Source organism: Phalacrocorax carbo, chromosome 1 (assembly GCF_963921805.1).
Source record: "Phalacrocorax carbo chromosome 1, bPhaCar2.1, whole genome shotgun sequence".
Classification (NCBI taxonomy): domain Eukaryota; kingdom Metazoa; phylum Chordata; class Aves; order Suliformes; family Phalacrocoracidae; genus Phalacrocorax; species Phalacrocorax carbo.
The window spans coordinates 108,520,204-108,543,355 of record NC_087513.1 but is presented as its reverse complement, the minus strand read 5'-3'; the positions used below and the strand labels follow the sequence as shown (position 1 = coordinate 108,543,355).

Genomic DNA, 23,152 nt, shown 5'->3' with positions numbered 1-23,152 from the left:
CTGAACTCCCATCAAAACCAACATCTTCAACTCCTAATTATTCTCAAACCCACTATTTCCTTAATATACACAATTCCCAGCCATTCCAACCTCAAAACTATGAAATTAATCCTTACTGATCATTTAGGTGTTTTAAGAGAAGTACTATAAAAATATCCACACAAAACAGAGTTTCTTGAGACTAAAGCTAAACCTTAGGAAACAATCTTGACTGCCTTCCTAGAGCAGTTGAATCCAACTCTCCCAAATCACAACATCAGTCAGCATCTACGACTGAGTTTCAAGTAATGCTTGGAGTTAGAAAAGAAGTTCCCGGTCTCTTAAATATTCAATTCAAATGAATTTTCAGGCCCTGGGGTTTTTTTTGTCTTAATAAAAATCTGGTCCCACTCCTGTTTAGACCCAAGAGATTACTCCCTTTGCTCATGCTTAGATATCACACCACAGAAGCAAAAAGCAGTCACTAGGCTGGAACAATCCTTGAACTCCAGTTAGCCATTAAAACCATCTTAACCATTAAAACCATGAAAACACAGAGGACAGACCATTGTTCCATACCAACAAATTCTATTCTTCCTTTGACAGATGGGAAAAGGAGAAAAGCTTGGGGGTATTTGCAAGTGTTTCTTCTTTATATTGTTTGCCTACCACATCCTGAACTCAAAACAATAATTTCATCTATAAAAGACAAGATTTTTGTGAAGCACAGCATTTTGTTTGCTAGACAAAAAGCATATTTTCTATCAGTGGCAAATAAATGTTCTCATGTTACTCTCCAAATTCAATAAGAAAAAAAACAAACTATAATTGTCTTGCGGCTACTTTTAAAATACTTTTCTTTAAAATTAATTATTTGGAATCAAATAGTCAAATACCCTTATTCTCTCCTTATCACAGCTTTGTATAGAAGAGGAAATTAAGAGCTGCATGAATGCTGAATTCCCCAGTGTGAAATTAACCTGGCAGGCACTACTTCATGCCCTAATAAGTTGAAATGGAAGGCGTATAGTTCAGGATGTTTATGAATTACATACACAATCTTCCCTTCATTTATGATCCTAAGGGACACTGCTAACAATCTAATTTGCCTTCCCCCCACCCCCACTTTTTCTTTTTAAAAGCCCTGCTATTGGCACAGGACAAGTGAAGTGATGCAGGAAAACAAACTCCCACTCTATCCCCATCCCTCACCCCTCATTTGTTTACTCTGTGCATTTCTTAACACTGTACAAAAGCAGGATTTGTTTCCCCTCTAAAGTTGCTTTCCTGCCCCTGGGTCTGGCAAGAAGAAAAGAAAGAGAGTATTTGGGAAAAGTAATTACAACAGCATTAAAAGCGGTAGGAGCAATTAAAGGGCAGTGCATGGCAGCAAAATAGATTTCTTTTTTAATTTGCTACCAACACGACAGTTAGTAAAATGAAAAACTGTTTCACTATAAATTATTATAACAAAGTTGTAACAGATTTCTGTGTCTTCCACAATATACACAACACTGCGAAATGCTGACTGGAGGATATTCGTTGTTCACAGAGATTGAGAAAAGACAGAAGAGACATAGTTTACCAACAAACAATCTCTTAGCAGTTCAAAATACTGGCTGTTAATTTATGAGCACAGCTGCAACTTATAAACCTATGCATCTTTAGTTTATATCCAGATTTCAGTATTCCTGTGTAAAGCTGTGGTTCAAGGCCCCCTTCCCAAGGACACATACATTTGACAGATCAAAACCAGGCCAGAGATGCTCCTTTCTCATCGAGACATTAAGTACCTAAACATACTTTTTTAAGGCCAAGAGTTTAAGACATTCAGCTCCAAAATTTCTAACTGGTAATTAAGTGAACAACACAAAGAATCCATAAGTATCCTAGTTATGAGTGACAGAAATTGAGAGGAAACTGAACAGTTATCCTGAATACCTCAAACGGAGCTAAACTGCTTTGGGGCCACAAACATCCAGTTTAGACATTACTGGCTTTTCAGGTAAATGTGTACAAGTTGCTGTTGACCTCTAATTGACTTATTTCAAATAAACACAGAAGTTAAAGAATGACAATATACTTCCCTTCCTAGAAGGAGGAGAACAAAGGTTAAAAACAAAGCAACAAAAAAAAGCGTAATTTGTTTCCACCCGATCAATGTGTTCTCTTAATATCTGCTAATAGACTAACAGCCTTCAGAAACAATCCCAAAACTGCACATGGCAGCTAAAAACTCCATACTGCGTGCGGCATTACACTGGTGGCTTTCTCTTCCAAGTATTCACCACACTCCCCTCATCCTCTCAAATTTGACATAACCGCACCATCTTTACAGTGTACAAACCTTTCTTGCAACTGCACATTTAACTTTGCCATTATTCTCCTTTACTATTAAAGTTACAATACATTATCACCCATTAAACTGTATTAAAACAGGTAATTCTTTTCAGTACAAGTGACAATGCAGGGAGTTACTACCAAGCCCTTTCCTCATTCATTTCTTTTTCTTTTCACTTAAATTTAAGAAACAATTGTTTTTGTATTCAGAGAGCTGAGATTAAAGTTACATCAAGAATGAAGTAATTTAGTGCATCTACACTAGACTGCCAAAGTCAGAATGGGCGAAGCTTATTTGTTTTGAATTATATTCTTTTAGTACATGCTATTGTGGCATATAGGAAGATTTTTTTAAAAGATTTTATTTTACCATTACCCAGGACTGAAGTCCAGAGATCAATTTCTAGTGCCACTGCTAAACAGTTAAGTCTTTTCTGTACTGTAATTGATATTTAACAGAACACCTAGGACACACATCTGCACATAAAGCAAGTCACCCTTACTCCTATTAATGCTCCACCTGATTACATCTACTCAGGAAGCTTTACTCTTCCTGGAACTTGGGCTATCTTGAAGTGACCGTAGCATATAAACCCTCAAACATCCACGAACACTGAAGTAGCTATTCTAAACAATCATGATCATAACTCAAAGGCTTACCAAAAATACCCAAAAAAGCTCACACTATGCTAAAGCAAAGCTGAAAAATAAAGAAGGTGGCCTACAAGTATTTACAAATGTCTGAAGCATCTACACTAATATATGTTAATTAACTCAGGTCAGTGAAGGAGATTCAGAACACAAGTAGCAGTCCCAACACAAACAAGTTGTTTCTTTTTTCAACACAGCTCTTCCCTGATTCCCTATACTTTCCAGCCTTGCAGGAGTAGAGGTTCAAATTCTGAATTATAACTTACTGCACTTCAATTTAATAACCAACCTCTCTCTTCAAATGCAGATCCAAAGAGATTATTCCAACAAAACCAGGTGCAACTACTGGTGCAAAGAAACCCACTTCAGTTCTTTCAGAGCTTATTTGCCCGTACCCACTTCTGCCTGCCACCCTTCCCTCAAATTTACATGACAGATTCCGTAGTTTATAGCACAGATCCTCCAGTTTGGTAAGTCAATGCTCCATGTCTACCTGCAGTGTACATGTACCACCAAATGTGTTATGTTATACATGCACAGATACATGTAACGCATATACACACATAATCCATGTAGCTTGAACTGCGTTTGACTCAATTCTAAAAAGGCTCCAGGACTTGGCCTATGACACCAGTATCTGCTGGTGCAAGCGCCACAGGGCAACCCAAATGCCTGGCCAGGCGAAGGAGATGGTCCGCTGATGCTACAGCTGCCGTAAGATCCAGCTGCTCGCACGCCTCAGTCCCACCACATCACGTAGGAATTGGTTCCCTAGGGCTTTCATGCATGAACTATTCCCAGCCTTCTCCCTTCCTCTGGCTCCCCAAGGTATGTGGTATGTATCTCCAGGCTCTCAGCTTTTGGAAGACTAACTAACAGGAAATTCTCCCATTTTCCTGGATGGAAGCCAAATTTGTATATTAGGAATGCATTCCCTTATTTCTAATTCTTTCCTTTTTCAGCCGTCCCTCCCTTCCTCTCAGGAAATGCCCAATTAAGATTATCTGGTTTATAACCTCACACAATAGCATATTCAGTAGCTGTGCCGGCACTAGTGAAGCAGAAAGGATCTACACTATTATCTGCGTAGGGAAATACTGTGCCCAAATTAGTTCCATGACAGTAATGTGAACTTTGATAACTTCTGAAAGTCAGAGCAAAAAGCTAAATTACACAAATGTTTTTTTGGACAAGGTAAAGCTCATAAGTTGACAAATTCTGAATTATACTGCAGATAAATTTGGGGGGAAAAATTAGCCACCTTTTGATCTGTTTATTTTCTCACCTCTAGCTTCTGAAGCACTACATGTAAGCTTTGGCTTTATTCATGGCAACATCCAAATATTTCTATTTGCAACACAAGCACTTTCAACCTTAGAATATAAAACAACCCTCTTCAGGTTCCAAGCACAGAAAAAGTCATACATTTAGTAATAAATGAGATGGTCCAACTATTACCAGGAGAATTACCAGTGAAGCCTACTGCCTCACTACGCAGTTCATTTAAATGAAAATGAACTGTTGTAATCCCTTCAAGGGATGAATACTGGTACTAGAAACAAAAAGAGAGTGAAAATGCAAATGCTGAGAACAGAATCTAGACTCAGCCCGCCACACCAAACCTGCCTATACTTTATTTTACTTTCCGGTGCAACACCAATTTGTCAGAGCTATTTGTTGGAGGAAAACCCAAATAACATTGCACAAAATATTTTAAAGACAATTCTAATCTAACCAGAGCTGCAGAGGACCTGCTAATGGTACATTTGCAGACAAGTAGCTAATAAGCTAGTTTCCTCATATGATGTTGCTTTAATGAGAACAACACTGAGATTAGAGGAATGTAATCCTCTATAAAAAGGGTTTAAGTTTCTGCTACAAACAAATAAAAAATAGTTAACGTACAATGACGAGCGTACTAAAGATGCTCAATTACTGCTGTGAATGTCATTTTCTGCCACATTAATCATATCTCCCAGGAACAGTTAAAAGGCCTACATACACTGTTGAGCATTGTAGCTTCCAGCAACACAGACGTATTGACCATCTTCTAAATAAACTGTTGGTCCAGTTCCAAATAGGCAAATAAAAACTAACTCCTTCCATGAACATACTAAGTTGAAACACAGGGAAAACACACAGGCAACTCCAGAAGGCTTTGTTGCATGTCTTTGCTCTTATCATCTCTGTCCTCAAGATTTTTCTGCATGTACTTGTGCAGAATAAACTTACATATGTAAATAAGTAGATTTAAAAGTCAGTATATGCATACATATATATTTTATAAGCACTATTTTGCTAGTGCAAAGGTAAAGTTAAATCTCTGCACTATCTTTGAGGTGTTCATTCTTACAGTGCCTCCTAAAGCACAGAGGAATTACATTCCTGTGCTGGTTTTGGCTGGGATAGAATTAATTTTCTTCACAGCAGCTAGTATGGAGCTGTGTTTTGGATTTATGCTAAAAACAGTGTTGATAACACACGGATGTTTTCATTACTGCTGAGCAGCACTTACACAGAGTCAAGGCCTTTTCTGCCTCTCACCCCACCAGCGAGCGGGCTGGGGGTGCACAAGAAGCTGGGAGGGGGCACAGCCGGGACAGCTGACCCCAAATGACCAAAGGGATGTCCCACACCATATGGCGTCATGCTCAGCAATATAAAGCTGGGGGAAGAATAAGGAAGGGGGCACACGCATTCAGAGTGATGGCATTTTGTCTTCCCAAGTAACGGTCACACGCAATGGAGCCCTGCTTTCCTGGAGATGGCTGAACACCTGCCTGTCCATGGGAAGCAGTGAATGAATTCACATTTTTTTGCTTTGATTGCATGTGTGGCTTCTGCTTTACTTATCAAACTGTCTTTATCTCAACCCACAAGTTTTCTCACTTTTACTCTTCCCATCCTCTCCCCCATCCCACCAGGGGGAGGAGTGAACAAGCAGCTGTGTGGTGCTTGGTTGCCCGCTGGGGTTAAAACACGACCGTTCCCTTGCCTGGTATCTGCTGAGTTTCCTTTTGTTCAGTCATGAAAAGAGAAACCTCTTACGTGACATTTATCCCCTAAGAAAGTAGGTAAAGATATTTTTATACACACAAATGCAAAATGCATCTCAGCTTTGGCTCAGACAAAATCACCTGTGCAGAGCAAAAGACATGCACAGGACTGCAGATTTTCAGTCCGGGACTGCTCTCAGTAGACTACGAAAACCTGCCGGTTACAGCAGCAGCTTGTGCAAAGTGGGTAATTACCCACCTGCAACTGGACTGAGAGCAAACATACCTCAAGGAAGCAAAAGGACACACTCTGTGGCAGTAACCCACAGCCAACCAAAGAAAAGTTTAATGGGGAAGAGGCTTGAGTGCATTACTGATGTGCACACAGTCCCCCCTGAAAAATTAAGGGAAGGGTCCTACTTAATCATAGCATTATATAACCTACATTCACCGTAAGGCAACACTCAGAATACTCTCACCACATTTCTATGGTTTCCATGTACAAAGCTGTACTGCTTCCATTGAAAATGCTTTAACAAGTGACTTTTCAATAAATTTCAAGACTCGATACTAAGTATTCTATACAACATGAGAGCATGCAGTCAGGTAAACACTCACTATTCTGAGCCTCATATATGTGCATCCCCCCCCAAAAAAAGTCCCATTTACTCTCAATATATAACACATTTTAATTCAAGCTAATATTTAAAAATTTTTAAACGAGATTTTAAAGACAGGCTTGCGGAGTTTGGTTTGTATTTACTGACACTAAGTATAAGGTAAACCCACCTCAGACAGTTATACACATTTACAAAAACCCAGACGTTAAATGTGAGCCAAATCACCTACATGGGGAATACTCTTGCAATGAGCAGGAAACCCTGTCAGTTCAGTGACTTTCCAAACTATTCCACCTGTAGGCCAAAGTGGCTTCACATCCCTTCTTCCACATTCACACAGACAGCACAGGGAAGGAATGAGACCCTAAAGCCAGATTTCTTACACAGCTCAGGAGGAGGAAGTGAAAAGCAAAGGGGAAACGTCACCTTATTACTATATAGGTCTTCCTAGGAAAAATCTGGAGAGCTAAAGAATTGGAGTAATAATACAGCTGGAAGAGGCACTACTGAGTACATAGATATGATAACACAAAGAGCATTCAGAAAGCAACAGAAACACACTTCCTTGAACATTTTTAGTGGATTTTGTCTCATCTTCCCCTCATGCTACAGAAGTACTGGAGGTCTATTGCCTGGATTACGACTAATCACGCTCAGTTTATTTTATCAAGAGATTCGGTTTTCCTCAGTGAAAAAGAAACAAAACAAAAACAGCAACACAGAAGAAAACAGTGGCTGAAGGCAATATGAGTGATCATTATAAAGACAAAGCAGAGTAAACACTAGGAAGGAAGCAAAGCCATTTAAACTAACTTACAACAACACAATAATACGTGGTGTGATCTACCACAACCAAAGTGTGAACTGACTCCAAAATGTTGTGATTTCCACCAAAGCGACATGGTTTAAAACCAATCCTCCAACTAAAAGAGGAACAAACAACAGAAATGTAACTGAAGTTGTGTCTTAAAATTGGTCTATGAACCGATTTATGAATGAACGTTGTTTCTTCAATGGTGCAGCATGTGAAGAATTGCTTAGTTCCACATTTCTAGTTCTCACTGATAACTGTTCCTAAACGAACTTCAGTGACAGGCTTAAAATCAAGAGAAGACAGTAGCCTTAGTACATACTGAAAACATAAAAGGTGCCAGAAATACAAAGTTATTGAGAGTTTGGAGGTCTGTGTGTTTTAAACCATCATGATTTCTCACACCCTGCTCAGCACAATAGAGCGAGCTTCCCAATAAAGCAATGTCAAGCTAGGTCTTTACTTCTTGTCACTCTGCTGTTACCAGTAATGGCAAAAGATCTAAACATCAATTAACTAATGTAAAACCAATGAGATCTTTAGTCTCATTTAACTAGATGCAAGTTAAACTCCAGGTTGTAGTCCCTAGAACAGCTATGGGAAATTTTGCTTCACAAAAATCACTTTTGATTCTTACCCACTCCAATAACTTTTACAGCAATCAGCAAAAATATCTCTATTCTGATCCAAATCTTATGGGTGATTAGAGTTATTGGTGGCAGCAGGGTGTGTTTCAAAGCACCAGCACACATTAACTGTAAATTATGTATAAAATTTAAAAGGATTCCTCCGCGAGCCCACATGTGGGCAACAGCTGAGCAGTGCCACACTCCAGCATCAGTTCACATCCCATTTCTACCTCAACATGTTCGGACCCCAGCATCAAGAGAGCTGCCAACAGCGTGCACAAGCCACAGCAAATTAAAATCAGTGGGCTCAATGATAGGTGACATTATACAGATAGAAAGGAAAAAGAGGCTGGAAGATGACAGATATACAGCTAACTGTGCGTGTATATAAAGAATTAACACACACATTTTCCAATCACTCTTGGCTACTTTTTGTTGTAAACGTTTCCTCCATAATTTTTTCCTTCCTTTCATAGACATTGACCATCAAGCCTAAACATTAATTTTACAGTGTCTGCCCACGTATTATCACCAAGACACAGGCTTTCTCCTCACAGGAAAGACTGTTGCCCAGGGTATCATAATTTTACTGCAGCGGCTATTAAAAATGTCCTTTTGAATTTTTTTTAAACAATTCATTAAATCTTGTCCTTCTGAGGTCTAAAACAATTCTGCAAAGATCCACATTTTAACTTCCCGCTTTGAGATATTTTTCCTTTGCAACCCAATTACAGTGTAACCCATCATGCCGAACACAAGCTGTTCTGGCTCATGTTTGAGGCTCTTCACAGTCCTTTCATCACCCATTTATTATCTGACACTGAAAGGCTAAGACGTACCTCTCAACTCAAGAGGGCAGTCCTGCTAGCCCATTCAAGCGTTTAGCTTTTTTATGGCTCCCCCCCCTCCACTGCCCGGACCAAATAGCCATCATAATAATTTCGCCCTACTCTGCACAATACATAAGAGCTCCCAAGAAAACGAAGTCAAGCTAGGCCCTTCATTATCCTTGCTCTGCCCTTACCATAAGGAGGACAACTACTCTAGGAACAAACAAATCAACTCTGGAAGCTGCAAGTCCCCAGATGGGAGGGATCCCAGTCACTACGACACTTGCAAACAATGAAGTTTGAAGGGACTGTCAGACCACAAGCTGCTTCTGACAGTCAGCTGTCTCTCTCTGGTTATAGCTCCTGCCCACATCAGCCGGCCTAGGCTGGTGTTGCCAGATGCCACCCGCTCTGGCCATAAGCTGCTCCTCTCTTTGAGCCAGCACTGCCACTTGCCTGAACCTCTGGCGAGCCAGCCAGGGCTCTCAATAAACCATCAGAAAGCCACTCTTTGCTTTTAATTAACTTCCTGCTGACTTAGTGAGAGCCAAGGGTGGGGCAAGGGAGAGGACGAGACCAAGGCTGAGCCTATTTCCACTGGATTAAACTGTTGTGGAGCAGCAGCCTTATGAGAATGAATTGTCCCTCTCTGAGTTTATTTTACTCTTTTTTTATCCTGTAAGAGAAACCGAGAAAAAAGCCTCCTGCAGTCCTCGTCCTACTTAGGCACTATTGCAGAAAACTTACTCCAACAAGAGGTGACATTCATACAACAACAGCGCGCTTGCAGGAATCTGATGCTCCTGGTGTTCCACGATGGTCAGAGCTGCACACCACTGAAGTGAATGCACACACCCAGGCCCAATCCTGCATGGGCTGAAACCACATACGCTGCTCTCCGCTCCCGGGTTTAGGTGTTCACACCCAGAAAGGTCTCATTTTCTGCAACTGTTAATGGCACAAGCATCAAAGATCCCACCTCCCCTCAAACAACTCCACTATGGGCCATAGGTAACCGATACCAGGGAAGATTTCACAAACAACTCCTCCACACAAAGTTCAGAATAGTACAGCATGCAAGTCCTAGATAAAAGTTAAATTGCACTTTTTAAGACAGGTCTCTATTACAAAGAGCCCATGGTATTCAACAGCAGGGACACATTTGGGCAAAGAGCTCAGCTGCCTGGTTTGCATAGAAAGAAAAAAAGCTTAAGAGAAAGCCTTTCAATAAATGCTTTACCATTCAGTCCAATTAAAAAAAACACAAACTTACCAACCTGATTTCCTAAAGAAATAGGCCTTGTGATCACAGAGTGCACATGTACCCAAGCACACCTGCCCTCCTGTCTCTGGAGAGCAGCAGCCCCGGCAGCCCGAGGCCACCTCTAGCAGCTTGGTCCGAGCCCGGGGCTCCCCGACACCCTCGGCAGCACCCCCTGGCCTTCAGGGAACCCAGGGACTGCAGCTGGAAGCTCGGCCAACCAGCATGCAGCTCCCGACCATGCTGCCTGCTGCTGCCCACTTCCCAGGCCAAAAGAAATGAGGTGAGAGGCCACAGGGGGCTGGGGAAAAGGAGCAGAGGGGAGCACCTCTGCCCCACTGCAGCGAGGTCTTCCAGAGGTGAACTCATCCTGCAGCCTCAACAGACCTCCCCACCCCAGCTTTTAATCCAAGGGTGCATTACATGACAAAATTCCATCAGAAAAGTCAGGCACCATTATTTGCAGCACTCAGTAAAATTATTTAATAGCTTATCCTGCCCCCTATTAATAATTTAAAAATAAATCCTATCATAATAAATAAACTCTGCAGAAGAACGAGGCTACAGATAACATTAAGTCACCTAAAATCCAGGACAGTATTTAAGAGGTTGCCTGCAAGGTGATGGGTTTCTGACAGCAGCTCCAGCTTCTCCAGCGAGACAGCCTTGCCTGGGTCAAGTGCTGAGAAGCTGCTGGCACAGGCTGCCTCCCTGCAGAAAGGCCACTGCCACACCACCCGCTGTCAGCTTGTGAAGGTCAGCAAGCAGCTTTCATTTTCATTAGGTAATAACCTCAACGGATGCAGATGACATTAGAATTAAAATGAGCCTGAAACACAACAGAGACACTACAGTATTTAAACATGTGTTGAGATGAGATTTGTAGCGAGGATCAGCATGTAATATTACCGCCTCACAGTTAAAGAGATAGTAAATTCAGCAGTGCACTCCACAGAGCGCAACTGAAGTTTTCTAGGCCCTTTTCTTTCAGGGAGAAAGAAAAAAAGGCAATCTTGAGAAACTTTGAGGGAGTGGGTTTAATGGACTTTGAATCATCTGATTTTGAAATGCACATTTGCCTCAGCTCCCACAGAAAGCTGAACATGGTATATTGTAATGTGAGGCTATGGTCTCAAGAAACTTACGACAACTTTGGTTACAGCTGCTACTTGTTATAATTTAGCCCTATCGGTCTCCCCTGCCTCAGTGGTGTTGTGGCGATATCATCAATAGTGAGACTTCCTGCCATCCTTCATCACCGCAAACCTAGCTGAAACTCCACAGGCTGACTTGAGTAAAAGGAGTACAAAAGACTCCTGTAAAGAGTTCACATTTTTTTAAAATAATTTGAAACATAAAAAATGAAAATTCTGTGGTGTCTTCCTACACCAATACCCTCCCCATCGAACAACAGAGATAAAACACTCCAACAGCAAAATTTTCAACTCTTTTCTCCTCAGTAAGGTCACAAAGCAACAGAGTCTCGGGCACCTTTGCTGGGGACAGCAGGCAGCTGCAAACTCCTTCCCTGGTTTACAACAACGCAGCAGAGCCTGCACACTGCACACACACCCACACTCAGCACTAGGAAGTAGGTGGCACATTTACCAGTCGTCTTTAATTCAGTGCCAGAAAAAAGCTTCAAGGCAGCATGCCAAGTCAGCAAGAGCTGGAATGGGCGATGATGGGGAAATCTGTCCATCTTTGCCATCAATAAATCCAGAGCTTACCCAGCAGACTGTACCCAAAAAAAGCAGCCCAGTCAGCTTCAGTCAAGGGAACAATTATGGTCCAGTCAGGACTGTCACAAGAGATCTTCTGTGGCTTTCAGCACCAAGTCCCATAAAACCCATGCAAAACTACAGGGAACTTTTAAAAGTTGCCAGTAAGATGTTGGTTATTTTTTAATTTCCAAACAAGTAAAGGAATAACAGTAAAGAAAGACTTAATTCTAGTACCCCATTAAAAATAAAAGAAGTTATAAACTTAAGTGCCTGAATCAAAAAAGCTTGCTAATTACTACCACCAAATAACTATAAAGTTCTAATATAAGAAAACAGTAAGGGGAAGGTCTCTAAAGGAAAAGAGCACTGTCCTCAAACAGGTGAGAAATTACATATGAGACATGACCCGAATTTGAAGAAAAGAAGCTGTCAAACAGAAAAGTAATGCCAAGAAGGGAAACGTAATTCTGCAACAAGCTGTCCAAAGGCCATTTAGCTTTTGAAAAAAAAAAAATTTACAAGCTTAAAAACTTTCTCTTATATATTTTCCCATGATTCTGTACCAAAACAAAGGAAAATACAGAAACACTTTCTCAGGCTTAACATAAGTTTTCTAGGATACAATGAAATATATGGTCCTCTAACCATGCCATTTATAACTAGGCACTTTGGAAAGTGTTTTAAAAAGTACATTTCCAACAGCTGTGGTCCCAGGAGAAACTACTTTTTCAAAGCAGCTAACTTTCAGAGGAATAAAATGAAACTGAACACAAAAGGAAAGTAGAGTAGGAGTCTGTTCTCGCTATTTCCTCTTCTTCTGAAAAGAATGAGGAATACCACGTGCCTGTGCATACCCAGCCTTTTCCAGCTGCTTGCTTAAAAGCACTGCCAAAGCATACACCTGAATGTAAATAAATACTGTTTTCAGCTTCCATGTAGCACTTTTTTTCTGGCTTAATCCCAGTAAAAACACAGCTAAATTCAACTTTTCAAATTTTTTAATCGAAACTTTATTGAATTTCAATAAGAGTAATTTCTGACTGGAGAATAAGAATAGAAATTTTCAGTTTCTTGAAGTCATACAGCTGTGAGAACAACAGCTACCACAGAAACCTCGTGTGAACTCAAGCCTAGCATTTACTATTCACCAAAAGTAATAGATAGCACTACATCTCAGATTCAGGTCCTAATGTCAAGCAAACATCCTGTTTTAATTAAAGAGAGCCCTCTGGATTATGGGGTACAACACGAGTGAAATGATGACACGTCAATCGGTAGGAATGAGCCACAGAGACATATAATGCCATTTTATCACGTGCATTAATTTCCACAATTCCATCTAGACCAAGGTAAGATATGAGGGTTAAATAAATTTAAACAGCTATGGATCATGCCTTGAAAACACTGATGCCTCTCTGAAAAGCTTTTATTAAATACATTATTCTGTCTACATGTGCTTTTTGTAAAGCTTAAAGACATGCTTTCACCTGACAGCTTAAAAAAAGCTTTCATTGTCAGTACAATCTGCATTTCCTTTACACTTAAACTTTGATAAGCTTGACTGTTACCAATTAGTTGATAACAGAAACATTTTAAAAGAAATGTTGCGCAGGTTATTTTTTTTCAGCAAGAATTCACCAGTTAAAATAATTCAGAAACCTACTATAAACAAAAGCATCACGTCAAAGCAATGCATCTCACAATAAAAACTATGAAAATTTGCATGCCAATACTTCTGCTGCCTTTAGAAAAAGAAAGAATTGTTCTACATGCACAATTCTGTGTTAGTTGGTGTTTCCTAAGGTAACTTAGTTGCACTCCGGCCTTCCAGCTGCTCTACATAGCATGTTCTTTGGATTTCACCTCTCCAACATCCTTACTTCAGAGAGCTACATTAACACTGTGGACATTCAGTGTTGCCACCTCTCACAACAGTGCTCTTTCTGTAAAAGTCCCATCATCAGGAAACATCATGTTTCAGGAAAACCCTCATGCTGATAGCTTTCAACATGCTCCTCAATCTCATCCATTATGGCAAAGAAAAGCAAAAGTATATAGCTAATGGCATTTTCAAAAGAATGAAAACTATGACCGCCTAACTGAAAAAAATCATTAGTGACCTCTTAAATTGCAAGAGTCTATGTCTAAATAGATCAAATACTTTCACTGTGATTTTCCAATGCTTGGAATTAGTGATGTCACTAAATACATGGAAAACCAGTCTGTAATTCAATAGACAGGAACTCAAAGCCTGACACAGACAACTGAAGTTATCACAGCATCCTATTCACGACATTTTGTGTCATTCTGTCCTTTACATCATCTTAGGACCCAATTCTTCCCTCTTAGCACTTCACGGGAATCTCAATACTGACTCAAAATGTTGCTTAACATCTCATTCCTGTTAAAGCCTAAAACCACAGAGTCTGCACTTCATTCACCAGGAAAACCACTACGTAGTTCAGTACATTAAAACCACCCCTCTACCAGAAGCTATAGCCCTGCAGCTATCGGCAGAAGGCAGCACAGCACCTCTGCCGCTCCAGATCACAGACTCATCCCAATATCCAGGCAGGGAGGTAACCTGCTGCAGCAGAGACAGACCTACATTCCTTTTACTCACTTCTGAAAACTCAGATGGTAACAGAGAGCAGAAAGGTGGTACAGGCAGGATTACTCAAGACGAAGTTTCATGAAAATTTTCCATTAATGGTCTGTAGAGCCCTTAGTGTACTGCAAGTGTTGAAGAGCTAAAGAAATCTAGTGACAGAGGGATCTAAAGCCTGCAACACAATGCGAGAGTGAAAATTTTAATGCTGTAAGAAAGCAACGTTTTAGATGGCAGTTGTAGCTAACCATAGCACATGCTACAGCTGCTCTCCATTCTACCTGCAAGTTTGGCTGAGGTGTGTTGGCCCAATACAGCTTCTGATATCATTTATATTCAGCACAGCATTAATGTAAGGTAACACTAAAAATCTGACGTGCTGTTCAGAATGGATTGTTGCCAAATTAAAAGTTGTAAGTGCTCACTGAAAAATAGCACGAGATGCCATTTGCCAACCTGATGCAGGAAAGGGGAAAAAGTATTTCCTTTTACTTGGCATAAAGCCTGAGTTTGTACCATTATGCAAGGCATGCCCCCGCTATCCTGTTCAGCAGTAAAGCATCTCACCACCTCATCTTTACTTCAGCCTCACAGCTTTAAATTACTTCATCACCATATATTCTCCCTTTTTTAAAAAATAATTTAAAAATTCAATTAAATTTTTAAAACTGTTATTTAAATAATGAAAAATATGATGAATTTGTCAGGAAAGTTTCAACTTTACATAGTTTTACATGCAACTAACTGTTGTGATTCACAGTATTAGCCTTTCCCTGTTAATGATACTTGACCACCCCTTAACCAGAACTTTGCCCGTATCACAGTCCCAAAGTGAACAGAAGGAATTACTGCCCCACCTACTGCGCGCTTAGCTCTCTGGCAGAAGTCACATGCGAGTTACATTAGTTTCACTGAATCTGGTTAAACTAACGTTCACTCCAGGCAAGCATTTTCTACTCTTGGCAGATACTGACTTCTTTAACAACATCCCAACTGATGAAGTGTAAATCATCAGTGAACAGAAGCGGTCTCTACTTCCTAATGGGGAAGTCTACCCTGAATTCAGAAAATCAGTTTGAAATATGTTGTCTCAACACTCTTTCCTACATTATTCACCTAATTCACCCCGGGCATGAGTCAACAGCCCCCTGGTGAGAAGCAGAATCCTCACAAATCACAGGTGTATATTTGCTGACTGAAGACCACCACACTGGTAACTTAGCCACTGGGTTTTGATAGGGAAGTTTAACAATTCCATCAGGAGAGAATTTAAAAAAAACACCACCAAAACAAAAAAAAACCACCATGAAACAAAACCAAACACACACATAAGCCTTTGTTATGACTCAATGCAACCTCCCCTGTCCTTACATAAGTGACAACACACTGGTTATCACAAGAAAACTAGAAAGTGAAAGTGCTCAGGGTACTTTCATTTCCCAGAAAAGCTGCTCCCACACATGTGGCTTTCCCCTACTTAGTGAAAGTAAAAAAGACCTCCTTCTCTCCGTCCAGGTCCTGGCAATACCACCACCACCCCCCCACAATTTTAAGAGCTCTGTTCCATAATAAGTACAAGAAGTCAATAACAAAAGAAAAATAACGCAAACAAACAAAACCAAAAAGCCATGCTTTTAAAATAATTTATTCCTACAGGAAAATGTGTACGTAAAGCTCTAAGCTTTTTGTTTACTTCTTATGCCAAGGAATATCAGCAATGTCACGTTTGGCTTTTAGCTTTTGCCAGATGACCAGCTAGGAACTGCAAATCAGCACCTTCACTACAGAAATCAAAGCAGTAGAACATGAAGGAACCCTGGAAGCACCCCTGGGCGCCTGGATAATCCCCCTATCACTGGCACTGCCGGCAACAGCTGTAAGGGAGTGACTGATGCAGCACCCCAAACAATTCCTGGCACAGGTGACATGTGAGGATTAAACACCTCCCAGCTAGTTCTGCAAAGATCTTGGCCCAGCTCGAAAAGGCAGCCAAGTCAGCTGCGGCACCAGGTCGATTGAACAACTCGGCCACTGCACCGGTCCCCAGCATGCAGGGTGTCCCTCAGCCCAACCATTCACATCACTCCAGTTATGGAGCCAGCTTCTTGCAGACCGAATAATCAGACTGTTACCACTCGAGCCGGTTCTTCAGCCAGGAAATAAAAGAAGATTTAGCTGAAAGCAGCATAGAAATTATATCTTTCATTCATCTTTAGTTAGATAAGTCCATGAACACCAACTGAATTCACAGGATTAGAGAGATGCTACTTCCTGCCTTAATGTATCTTTTCAGGCATAAGAGTGCAAGAAAAGCAACAGTTCAATTATCCTCCCACTTATCTTTACAAAGCACTTCTAAAAATGTGAAACATTTTTCTATTTTGAGACATGGGTAATTTGCTTTTTGACCTTTTCATAGAAGCTGATGGGTTTTGTCATCTTTTGTAGCTGCTGCTCCTAGTTGTTGCAGATAGTTATCCTAAAAGTGTATTTTTTTAGGGAGTACTAAAGATATTTTAAAATAATATTACAAAAGGTTAACAGAAAAATATATAAACCTTATGTTTTCATGTTCTGAAGCAGTATTTTTCTTTCAAGGTGTGAACCAGAAGAAATTTAAAGACATCATTTTGGACAGATGCTAACGATAGTACTATAGTTGTAAACTCCTACTACCACAATCAAAATCATTTCTGAACTTTTGTGAAAGGTCTTCTAGAATGCAACAGGTTTTAAACTCCTCTTAATGATTTCAGAAAGGTGCATATTCATAGCATCTTATGCCAATAAAAAATTCCAAGATTCAGCAGGATTGCATAGCTATCAAGAAAAAAAAAATACAACACACCTTAAACCAAACCTAACCACACACACTCCCACACTAAAACCTACCAGAATATTCACGAAAGCAGAAGGCATTCAGCACATCAGTCTGACAAGAGCTTTCCAAATTACTTTGGATCACTGACCTTTGCACCTTGCTCCAGCTTCCAGAAAATATAAACAGGAGTCTATGTAGAAGGTGTAACTACACGTAATATCAACTTTCTTAATGAACTTTTTTTTTAAAATAAGATGTGTGTATCTAAAAGCGTAACTCTATAGTACCTCAAATAATTCTTGCCAATTACTTAGCAGTTGGTGCAAACACTTTCAGTAAACCAGTCATTCTGCTCTTCCTCACCAAAAGAAGTAATAAAGCTTTATATACCAGGAGTAGCAGGTATAACCCTCCCCTCCATTTGGGTCAGATATGTAACCCACCACCATTAGATGACCCAGGATGCATTTCTCAGAGTAGGGAGGACACCTGCAAGAATGGCCCCAGCTGCCTGATGAGAGCAGGAGCCAGCAGCCTCTTGGATGCACTGGGCAAATGGTTGGTCAGGCCACCCTGAACTGAACTGATCAAAACACAAGAACTCTAATGGTTGTATCCTTGGAAGGTGGTCACCTATCAAGACGGAGGGGAAAAGAAAAAAAAAAAAAAAAACCAAAACACAAAGCTGCACACAACTCCCAAAATACCTCCCTTGTGAACCAAGTCCTGAGTGGATATTCTATACAGTCACCTTCTGCCATTCAGGACTCCACCAACATACAATATTTCGATTGTTGGAGACATATGACTATTATATTCTGTATGAACTACCACAATATTAAGAAGTTAGTGGCTACTGCTATTGCTTTCAGGAAAGAAAGGCAGTCAGTACCATATTATTAGCTAATATCTTTCAATAATATTTACATCAAATACATGGGATGAGCAACGCAGAAGCACACACACGTGCTAGGATGATTTTTTCTTATACTACTTACTTCCTCTCCTTTGCTCTTTTTTGAGGTAGTAGAGACTTTACTTAACACCATGCTTGATTTCAAGCGGTAAATATCCTCGTAGGTTTGTGCTTCTTTAAAAAAAAAAAAAAAAGGCTTGGCTGACACACCTAACTGTATTCTACTATTCCTGTGATTACCCTGCCAATATACTGCTGAATCACAGGTCTGAAATAACAATGGGTGTGGGAAGCCAAAGGACAGATAAAAGGAACTTTAAATCCATGTATCAACCAACACTCAGTCTCTCTCCAGAAGCAGTAGAACTTGATAATACACATTGCTGAGAGGCCAGCTAAATATCACCCTTTAAAATCCAGTTTCTTCAATCTGTTGTTCCGAGATGATCATCATGATAATTACTAGTTAGAGCTGGCACACTGCTGAAACATGTATGACTTCTCCACATCATTTTTTTTTTTTCAATTACTAGAAAAATCACCATTCACCCACCCCATCACTGAACCTGCCATGTAAAGGACACTGGCCGAGGGAAGGGTCTGCACAGCATGGGGGGCAGCCTGGGATGGTCTTCCTCTGGGAGGAAGAAAAAAATACAAAAATAAAAAAAAACCCCACCAAACGACATACACATGCCCCAGCGCAAGTGGCCCCCACAGCAGCAGTGCAGGAATGCCAGGAGTCCAGGGAATCCTGCAGTACACATGCCTTACAGCAGCAAAATGCCTGACAAAAAGTATTTTACTGTACGGAAATACAGACAGGACAAAACCAGAAGTTACCTTTTTTTCCCAACTTCCCAGGCCATTTACCTTTATTCACACATTTTAGTCTCAGTATTAACGTTACTGATACCCACCAGACACCAAACAACAGAGGTGCACACAAGAACTGCGAGCAACAAGGGTAACATGATTAATTATTTGCTTCAGGAGATAAATTACAAGTTTTAACTAGGAGTCAAGATGACCAGTAAACATGAAAGAAAAAAATTATTTTGACCCGATCCAGATGCTTTAACTACACAATAAACTAAAGGTAGCCTCAGTGGGAAATGGGCTGTTTGTAGTTAGAGCATTTATTAATACAAACCTACATCTCCAAGTACTGCTGAAGTTCAACACATACTTCCTGCATGACAGTAAGAAAACATCTGATGAACAACACTGGAAACCACAGTTCTGAATAAGGTATGCTGATGACTCAAGCATCTCTTGGAAATCCAATATATTTCTGCTTGTATGTGGTTTCTTCACACTAACAGAAAACAATCATGACAAACACTGAGGTCTCCAGAACAAACTCTCGTTATTCAGGGAGCATGGGATTCTCTTTTTTCTGAGGGAAGACGATGAGTTAGTGGTATGGTAGCCTCTCCACCTTTCAACCATACATCAGCCCACTGTACTTTCACAACCTCTCTTCCTACTCTCAAATAAGCTGAACAACGTTAAAGTTTGTCATCCAATTAGCTATTAATTCATCTCACTAAGCAATGAGATACTTGCTTTGGAGTCAAATAATATCTTTTGCATAATAGTCTCAAGATTAGCCCCCCACCCCGCACACAGTTAGGGATAAAGTAGGTAACAAGGAGTTTCAGATAATATAATAATCAGATCATTCAACAGAAATAAGAAAGAAAATCCCTGCCATGAAAAAAGTCTGCTATTTTATACAGTTTCTCTAGATACTGAGACAAGTAATCATCATCCATAGATGTTGTTTACAACTTTAAAACTATTGCTAACTTCATTTTTACTGCAGTATGGATTACCAGGCGATCTACCACAATCAGCCTCCAACCACCCTTTAAACTTATCCTCGATTTGAAATTAAAGCAATCCTGAACTACTGACCTGCAAGCAGTAGTCTAGCTGAAAACGGTTAACGTTTCTTCTTTAGTATTACTGACAGAAAGTGCAACCAGGCAGCTCTGTCCAGGGTCTGCCAGGTATTAGGTAAGAGGGTATCTGACACAATAATTAAGGGATATTTAAGTAAACCAAAAACACAAGGTTTTGTAAAAGGTAACCTTGCTCAGAAAAGTTGTCAGGTGCACAGCAGCAACAAGCAAAGTCGCTAAACACAGAAAACGCACACAGCACGGGACTTGGCAGCAAAACTCCGCTACATGAGCCTGCTTGCACACCTCGATTTAAAACACTACTGACCGAAGAACAAGGAGATAAAATTAGTCCGTTCAGCCCTTGCCTTCCTGCTGAAGCAGCCAAAATCAGCGCTTGCCACTTCCAACTACGATAGCGAGACATGCCTCTCCCTCCAAAAGAGCTTCTTGACTCTAAGTTGTAGCACTTTAACCAATTATACCTTAATCACCGCTTTGCCACTGTCTGCTCTTATGGCTGGAGCCATTTAACTTCCACACTGACTGTTCCAAAGCAAATACACCTTCATCCTCTGATAAAAGTATCACATGGCATTAAAAAAAAATATATATCAGGGACGAGGAGGCGGTCACATCACTAGCCGCAACAGCTGCATTACCCGGCAACGGTTACCTTTAAGAGATAAAAATGAAAAAAATTTAAAAGGACTGTGATTTAATTTTGGGCTTCTTTTTCTCTTGCCAGTTCAAGCAAAGAAGAGCTTCAAGAGGTGTCCATTTTTTTAGCAAAGCAACATTTTCCAGCAACTCCTGGTGCGCAGCAGAAGACTCGTAAGTGCTGCCATTCGCTTAACCCCGTGTCACGATGCGCGTTAATACGAGTCCCTCGACCCAGGACTTTTTTGACTCCAGCCAGGGCGAGCCGTGTGTCACAGGCTGGAAATAGCGCTCCCCTTCCGCGGGGGCGGCGGCCGGGATCACGCCCGGCCTCCGGCAGCATCCCCCTCCCGCCTGCCTGCCCTCCCGCCGGGGGCTCGGGCAGGACCCCGCCGCCCCCAGCTTGCTCACCGGCCTGCTGCTCCGCAAGTGCAACAGGCCCGCCCGGCGGCCCCAGGAGCTCCCCCGAGCGGCGGGGCGCCAGGGGCAGGACGCGGCCCGGCGAGGGGGGCTGACCCGGGCTGCCGGCGGCACCCCCGCTGCCCGGCCGCGCCCCCGGACTCAGCCCCAGCCCGGGGCTGAAGCGGCGGGGACAGGGAGAGGCCGCAGCCCGGGGAGAGCCGGCCGGGCCCCCCCACCCCGCGGCTGGGGAAGGCTTCCCGCGGGGCCGGGAGGCTGCGCCCCCGTCGCAAGGGGGAAAAGTTGCCGGCGGGACCGCGGCAGAGAGGAGCGGCCCCGGGGCCGGCGGAGGCTGGCGGGCAGGGAGGCGGCGAGGGGCGCGCAGCCGGCTCCGAGGCCGGGCCCTGGCGCAGCGGGCGGGCCCCGCGGCGCGGAGCGGCGGGGCGGAGGGGCGCAGGGCCGTGCCGGTGTCTCACCTTGGCGGCGCCGCCGGGCTGCAGCACGTTCTGCTCCACCGTCATGGCCCCCGCGCGGCTCCCGGCTGCGCCCCGGGCTCGGCGGGCGGCGGCGGCTGGGCCGGGCCCGGGCTGGGCGAGCGGAGCAGGAGGCGGCGGCGGAGGAGGAGGAGGAGGCGGAGGAGGAGAAGGGGCGGGAGGGGGAGCCCGAGTCACCGCCAGGCGGGCGGGCCGCTGAGGCGGGCGGCCGCCATGGGGCAGCGCGGATCCGCTCAGGCCCCGCTGTCACTCCCAGCGCGGCCGCAGCCGCCCCCGCCGCCGCCCAGCGTGCCCGGAGCGCCGAGCGCGCCGCCGGCCCCGCCCTCCGCCGGGCCCGGCCCGGCAGCGGCTCCCAGCGGCGCCGCCCCGCGCACCTGCCCCGGGCGGATCCCCCCGCCCCGCCGCCGCCGCCGCCGCCGGCAGGCCTCCTCCGCTGCCCTGCCCCTTCCCCGCGGAATTTACACCGCCCGCCTCCATCTTGGCGGTGGCCGCTCCCGCGGGACAGCGCCGGGCCGGCCCCCAGCGGGAGCCGCCGGGCCCCACCGAGCCCCTGGGTGCCCCGGGCCGCTGCGGCGGGCAGGGCCCCGCGTGCCACGCCGGGCGCGGGCTCCTCTCAGCCCCGCGGCAGCGGCCGCCCGGGGGAGCCGCGGTCTGGTCTCGGCAGGGGCGGAACGGAGAGCGCCCGGGCCCCGCCGGGAGCGGCAGCCGCCCTGGGGCCGCGGGGATGGCCGCGGGCCTCTCCTGGGGCGCGGGAGCCACGGCTGGCCTGCACCGCCGGACAGACGGCTCTCGGCGTGTTTGGGCTGCAGGAGCACGGCGCTTTCCAGGGGTTTTGCATGAAATTTCCGCCCGATTCGTGCGCCGGCCGCTCGAACCGACGGCAAACCTTAGCGCCAAACGGCACTTCAAGTTGCAGCCTTCCCCTGCCCGCCGAGGGTGAGCTGTGTGGTGCCGGTCGCTTCCAGCCTTCAAATTAAACGGGAACGTCTTTCACTGTTTCACTCTTGGTTAAAGTGCGGGGAGGGTGTCGGGTCCCGGCAAACCCACAGGGCACGGCGGCACCGCGCACAAACGGCGTTAGGCAGGGGCTGGTCCCGCTGCCCGCCGCTGTGCGAGGTCGAGGAAAGGGCGGGGAAGGACCCAGCGCCGGGCTGCGGCGCCAGCGCGGGAAAGGCCGCCGCGCCGGGCGCCCTGGGGCCGCCGAAATGCGCCGGAGCGGGAGCTGGCGCAGGGCGGCAGAGGAAGGCACCCGCTTTCTGGATGCCGGCACAATAACCGGTAGCTGCATCCCGGCGAGGTTTCTCAAGCTGGTGGAGGTTGCTCTGTAGGAAAAGCTGAGGAGAGCAGCGCGGTTCTGATAGCCCCAAGCGCCTAAAAATCACGAGCTGGGAGCCCAGTGCAACGACATGACTTGTGGCTACTGCTCGTCTGTAACGCAGAGCCGTAGCACGTACGGCTCTGTAATCCAATCCCCCCCCACACACACACACACAGCAGAGCATGAAT

At 43.8% G+C, this 23,152-nt stretch overlaps 1 protein-coding gene across 3 annotated transcripts in view; it reads right to left on the bottom strand.

Moving 5' to 3' along the window:
- The window catches only part of USP25 (ubiquitin specific peptidase 25), a 94,941-nt gene extending 73,008 nt beyond the window's left edge, over positions 1 to 21,933 (bottom strand). For 2 of the 3 annotated variants that reach the window (XM_064469984.1, XM_064469993.1), the window contains exon 1: positions 21,629 to 21,933. In XM_064469984.1, coding sequence (XP_064326054.1) covers positions 21,629 to 21,673 — 45 coding nt within the window. In that variant the 5' untranslated portion in view covers positions 21,674 to 21,933. The remainder of the gene's footprint in view (positions 1 to 21,628) is intronic. The other variant, XM_064469999.1, reaches the window with a different exon arrangement.
- Between the last annotated feature and the right edge of the window lie 1,219 nt (positions 21,934 to 23,152).